The sequence below is a fragment of the Eucyclogobius newberryi genome, unplaced genomic scaffold, assembly GCF_026437365.1.
Source record: "Eucyclogobius newberryi isolate DKJ021-1_F unplaced genomic scaffold, fEucNew1.0.hap1 SCAF_4, whole genome shotgun sequence".
Lineage (NCBI taxonomy): Eukaryota > Metazoa > Chordata > Actinopteri > Gobiiformes > Gobiidae > Eucyclogobius > Eucyclogobius newberryi.
In genome coordinates, this window is record NW_027316056.1 from 15,184,755 (window position 1) to 15,191,250 (window position 6,496).

The following is a 6,496-nucleotide window of genomic DNA, read 5'->3' on the forward strand; positions in this document are numbered from 1 at the left end:
AACTGGAATTTGACAACCATGTGATATCCACCTTAACCCTTCTTGTAATGTGCCAAAGCTAAACATATTTGCACTTGTTGTTCTTGTCTATCTACAGATGCTTTGTTTCGATGAAGAATAACCAAATCACACATTAAATCCCATTTCTGTTTCTAAAAGGTGTCAGAGCTGCATATCTTTGCACTGTGGCCATGCGGGTACTGATTAAAACAGCAATCTTTTGTATCAAACAATCTATTGAAGTCACCGTCCTGTCACTGTGCTCGTCGGAGGTGGGAGGCAGCCGTGTTGTCAACTCAAAAACTTTATAAAAAGTAAGTGATGTAATCCGACAGTTTCCATGGAAATTTTATGTAAGAAGGGAGAAAGAGGCGAGAACACTTGACACACATACGTAGATCTAAATGCAGATGTTTCAAGCTGGTTTATGGCTCATATCTGTAATTACTGGGCCTATTCTTATGAAACAGACCACAATCGCGTCAACATGTTGCGTAGTTCAAACACAAAGGTATCATTGAACTTCTACAGACTGCGATATACAAAGGCGCGGGACTACATTTTTCCAAACGGTGGTACAAAATTATGGAACACCCGGTCAGAGCACGTCAGAAACTGCGGCAAACTTCAAATTTCCTCTTGAAAAATGATTGAAAACAAGCCAGACAGTCACCCATACGTGATCCTATGTTGTTTTTGGGCTCTTTCAGCTTCTGACTGTTGTTTTTGCTGTAAATTGTCTTTGTATTCTTTGTAATGTCTCAACTGTGCTGTAATCGTCTACTAGGTTTGATGTTTAAAGTCTTGTAATGTCAGATTATGTCTCTATTGTCGACTAATTGAATGTTTTTACTTTGGGACAATGGATGAAATTTAGTTCTAACTCCGCCATATTTATGTTGAAGCTGCTGCCGCATTGATCAATATGCACTGTCCTAATTCAAATAAATAAATAGATTGATTGTGGTCCGTTAACAGGACTGAAAGGTTTATTATATCCAGTTTGTATATCCGTGAGTTGTGGGTTGATGAGTACAGTCTTAGTTATCATCTGATGGGTGAATACTTTGTGCGGTCGATACTTGTTGTTATTTGCGGTTAAGTTCAAAATTACATTCATGATATTGTTATATTGTTTTTGTCTTTATCAGACAGTAAGTAAGCATGCAGTGGTGGAAAGTATCAAAGTAAAAGTACTGTACTTTATGTAGTAGTACTGTACATTTTACTTTACTTTAGTATTTCTGTACATTTTACTTTTACTTCACAACGTGTGAGAACAGGAATCTGTACTTTTTACTCCACTGCATTTTGTAACAAGACTGAAGAAGAAAGTATTTTTCTTGTGGTTTGAAGTTTGTTTTTTTAAGCACATTCATAAAGTGACATTCTGACTAAATGTTTTGAGTTTAAATCTTGGCTTGAGCAAACAAAAATACATATAAAAAATCTTGAAACATTTTAAATTCACTCTTAAGTAACATTTAAACATGTAATTAAATACTTTTACTGAAGTATATATTCTATATGTAATACTTTTACTTGAGTAATTCTTTACTCTTGTATCTTTACTTTTATTTCAGTAACAAAATTGAGTGCTTCTTTCACCACGAGATGCTGTAATTACCTTGGCATGTTTTGACAGAAAGAGAAAGAAGAAAGCGACATAAAAGAGAATGAAAAGGAACAGGAAAAAGCAGGAAAACAGAAACGTTGAAAGTAACATATCAAAGTGAATACATCTTGTCTCAAATACGCCTCAGTGACCTCAGTATTAACCTGATGGAAATAAACTGTTTCACAACGATCCGGTCGACGAAGCTATTAATAAACCTCTTGTAGCATCACTGTTCAAGGTTTACTATCGAAATGCACACACAACAGATCAATTTTAAATATGGGCAAATACGGGCAAAATGATCTTACCACATTCAGAAAAAAAAAAAAAAACTCCCAACACAACAGTTTTTGTCATCATTCTCAGTTTAATTCACTTCTAGAACAAAATGAGCGTTGATAGAAAACGAGCTGACAGGTGGAGGTAGCTGCTCTTCCGGTGTGTACTGGTTTTGACTCAGATTTGGACCCCGTGTCCGAACAAGCGCGGGGGTCACGTTCGGGCCCCTCTCAGTGGCGAATGCGTCTGATGGACTGGATCTTGGGGGTCTGGCAGTGGGCACCCCAGTACCTCCAGTGCTGGTAGTCTCCGCTGTGTTTCTCACACTCCATGATGTACTGCTGGCCCCTGTAGCCCGGGTACTCGTAGCACACGAAGCTAAACAAGACAGGAAAAGCACATTTAAGATAAGATAAGATAAGATAAGATATTCCTTTATTGTCCCACATGGGGAAATTTCATTGGTGCAACGCAGGTAGATACAGAGGTAGATCCAGAAGAACAGACATTTACACATAAAGTCATAAAGTGCACTATGTAACATCATGATTTCCAGGGATTCTTGTTTCAATTCAATAGCAAGTAATGTAATATATATGTATAAAAACAGCCATTTATGAGTTTAGTTTTACTTCGTCGTAGGGTTGTAAAAAAATAGAATAGAAACTAGAACCGGTACCAATCTGAGTACCAAGTATCAATACTAAAAATCACATTAACAATACAAAATTTAACCTTTTGTGAACAGTTTGAAAATGATCTTGAGCTTTGTCAGAACTATTATAAGACTGCAGTGTTTAATAAAGAAAGTAATGGAAATTGTCTGTCAATTGTCAAAAACACTGACCACATTTTGAATCTGGTCATTGTGGTATCGAAATCAAGATAGAGAATTATTATTATTATTATAAGTATTTTCCTCAGTATTGAAAAAGAGTTTGAACCGTCTTGAAGGTGGAAAAGCGCTGAATAAATATTGAGCATTTACCATCATGACTATGACTAACTTCAATGAAGAGAAAGTCAAGCCCACATAGTTTTATATCTGTGACACATTCAGAGCCATGAGGTTCAACCCACGACATCATTATCTCATTGAGGACACGCTGAATGTGACTTACGCTCCGCACTGCACGTGCATGGATCCCACCTCGGGCCTGAACCAACCCATGGCCTGCAGCGAGGGGTAGTCATCGCACAGCTCGGTACAGCGACCCATGAAGTTCTCCCGCTCATAGATCTGCATGCGGCTGCTCTGGTGAGACTGCGGAGGAGGTGGAAACAGAATGGGGAGAAAGGAGGTGGGATTGTGTCAAAGTTAGTGCCAAACATATCAAACAGATGCACAGAGTGACTTGTCCGGGGCTATTTTTGTGATGTCTGACTTTCAAAATGTGGAGAAACATTTGGAGCCCTTTCCCAGATTCTTTGACGACCACGTACTCTTTAAATATAAACTAGAGAGAGGCTAAAACTAGATTGTAGGGGTTAAATAAGTTGGGTGGGCGATATTGACAAATGAATATCTTGAGTTTTGAGTTTCCCAATAACAATATTTGTACAATTTTAGGTCAATCCAACAAAAATGTGTTGAAACATGCCTTTAAATCACATTTTTACCATTACTATCCAATATTTTTGTAGCTTTTTTTTAAAACTATAAACAATAAACTTGATATTCAAAATTTGCATATATTATCAAATGACATTAAAAATACTATCTACATTTTTGATATACTGTATTGCCCAACTCTAACAGTGAGGAAAGCACATTAAAATGCATTGAGCGTTTTCCCTACTGTAGTCAAGAAGAAGTAAAAAATAGACTATTCGATATATTCGAAGTGAACGTAAGTACATTTTAGTAGTAAAAGGTACAATGTTCTCAGGTAAATGTTGCTCATAACTACCCGTTAACAGAGGTGGAAAGCAAGAAAGTACAAAAGTAGTATTTAAATATTTAGGTGTCTACTTTGTGTTTTACTTTTACTTTACTACACTTCCTCAAATATTAGTGTTTTCCACTCCATTACATTTTAGAGCCCGACTTCAGAGTAAAAATCACTAACAAATAATTTGATGTTTAATTTTTACATGTTCCGGTTGACTTAATAAATAAAATTGAGTCGCTACTGTTGACCCAAAATCAGCACAATTCTTTCTCAAAATTACTGCATTTGACTCATTTCTCAAAATCTGTGAGAAATACTTTTACTTTTACTCCAAAAGCATATTTTTTTTATCTTCAATCATTTAACTTTTTTATGTTTTACTTTTATTTTTATTTGAATAATTACTTTTCCTCGTGTATTTTTTGTTTCAATGTTATACTTATTCTTTTGCTCTCTGTACTTTTACTTAAGTAACAAAATGGAGTACTTCTTTCACCTCGGCTCATTCAAATATTGAACTTAAGTCATGCACTCACGGCGCAGTAGATGGGGCGGAAAGACATGAACCACTCGGTGTGGTAGGCCAGGTTTCCGGTGTAGGACTCCCAGTTGGGATACTCTCCACGCTCCAGGACGAACTGCTGTCCCTCAAAGTGATGGTGCTCGAATCCAACCCAACTGGAAGATGCAGACATGACACAGTGTAAAAGTGAGGACATGAAACCGTGGAAACAGGAAGGAGGCAAGAGCAAGACAATTGTCACAATAACACATTTGGAATCGCTACAGAAAATATGATGATAATGTAAATGCTATTGACATTACTTCATGCCACTAAAGCAATAACTCTGACGCAGGAGAATCCCAGAAAACCTTTTTTTTAAATGTACAAAATTGTTTAAAAACATGAACTGTAATTGTGTTAGCTTTAGGGTTGCAACTAACAATTATTTTAGTAGTCGACCAGCCAGTGTTAAGTTTTTTGATTGGTCGACTAGTTAATTAAAAGATTAGTTCTGTTGTACATTGAGACTTTTGAATCAACCAAATAATGGGTGAAATATACTGCCTGACGGCTTCTAGAAATAATATTTATGAATATCATTATTCTCAATATTATTATTCTTTTTGGGCATTTGGATTTAATATAGACACTATCTTTGTTATAAAATGTGCTTTATGTGCTTTAGCGTCCAATGACCAGTATAAAAATACACCGGCGATGATTTTATTATATTGAAAACATTTATTTATTAATTGTTGCAGACCTAGTTAGCTGCATAAAGACCAAATTCAAAAAGAGATTCAAACTAATAATATTAAAACGTATCACTTTTACCACTTTTGCCACTTTTTACGTCCTAACTGTCAAATTGGACAATATTGCTTTACCAATTTAAACGTTTAAAAATGTGCAATGTATTATTTCGAAGCAAAAATAGTAAAAGGTAGGTAAAAAAAGTAGAGGCTATTCCAGATTGTCAGCACCCATTTGAGCCTGTTAAATCTTAAAAGCTGCCTCACAAGCCCCTCTGGGCCTTCCCTCTGTAAAAGCAAAGCGGTGGCACAGGAGCTTGACCCCATCAGCGCACACAACGTGGGATGGAGCGGCCTAAACGAGGTGGCTTTTTCTTTTTTCCATTTTGTTCCTTTTTTAATCGTGGGTGCCTGGCCACTACTTTCTCTGGCTCATGCACGTCTCGGAGCCAGTCAGCTGCTCCACAGAGACGTGCAGGCGAACAGGCCCATGACTCACGCTCCACTCTCCACCCGGATGGAGCGGATGTTGTCGAAGCCGCACTCGTGGATGTTGCAGCACTCTGAGGTGAACTCCATGCATTTGCCCTGGAAATGCTCCTGCTCGAACACGGTCACCTGGGAACACACACACACACACACACACACACATACAAACACACACACAAACACACACATACACACACATACAAACACACACACACACACACGCATACAAACACACACAAACACACACAAACACACACAGGGTCAGAGGTGAGCGAGGCGCGCCTGTGTGGATGCGTCCTATACATACATACTGCGTAAAGACCATATAGATTTTACCTTGAAGAAAGGAGCCATGCCCATGCCATTAGAGAACATGGAGGAGTTATAGTGGATGTTTTTATGAAATCTATTCATCTGTGGACGGGGAAACAGAAATACAGAAATCAATTATAAAGTTAGGCCTATGCGTGGTATAGGTTATTCTTTTTTATTCTTGTAGACATATGTAGACATACACCAATTGGCATACTCTACTTTTAAATCAACTCCAAAGGGTAATGTAGTGTTTTTCTTACCGCTGTGGTGTTCACGGACCTCCTCACGCAACAAAATCCTGTTAGAGTAAACTTTTGTGTGAACCTGGCTCTTTGGTTTTATATTCACGTCCACGCGGCTGGCACGTGGCTGCGCGCGCGTGCCTGCGCGGCCCGTTTATGCTAATGAGGGGAGAAGCCCCTGTGTGGGCTTTGGCGGAGGTGTCACGTTATTGTATGCTTATAAGTGCAAAGTGACCAATATGTTTGTTACTTTATTACTAGCTTTTTAATATTTTGATTGTATGATTTTTAATAACCAATTACACCTCACAGCTAATCTTTGTATAAAATGGTCAACTTATCAGTTACTTTTACGCCACTAAATAGAATGAACCAATCAGCTCTTTCCTGCCTAATTACTTTTC

At 37.8% G+C, this 6,496-nt stretch overlaps 1 protein-coding gene across 1 annotated transcript; it reads right to left on the minus strand.

The window, feature by feature from the left end:
* Positions 1-1,965: 1,965 nt before the first annotated feature.
* Positions 1,966-6,214, minus strand: cryba1l2 (crystallin, beta A1, like 2). Its single transcript, XM_072463562.1, has 6 exons — positions 6,111-6,214; positions 5,872-5,949; positions 5,546-5,664; positions 4,326-4,467; positions 3,019-3,161; positions 1,966-2,275 (listed from the first exon to the last, which is right to left on the minus strand). Exons 2-6 carry the CDS (start codon positions 5,947-5,949, stop codon positions 2,128-2,130), a joined length of 630 nt encoding a protein of 209 aa, XP_072319663.1. The 5' UTR covers positions 6,111-6,214; the 3' UTR covers positions 1,966-2,127.
* Between the last annotated feature and the right edge of the window lie 282 nt (positions 6,215-6,496).

Coding starts and splice junctions, on each gene's coding strand:
- cryba1l2 (XM_072463562.1), bottom strand. CDS start 5,949: ATGAATAGATTTCATAAAAACATCCACTATAACTCCTCCATGTTCTCT. Junction 4,468..5,545: donor ATCCGGGTGGAGAGTGGAGC/GTGAGTCATGGG, acceptor TGCATCTTCCAG/TTGGGTTGGATTCGAGCACC. Junction 2,276..3,018: donor ATGCACGTGCAGTGCGGAGC/GTAAGTCACATT, acceptor TGTCTTGTTTAG/CTTCGTGTGCTACGAGTACC.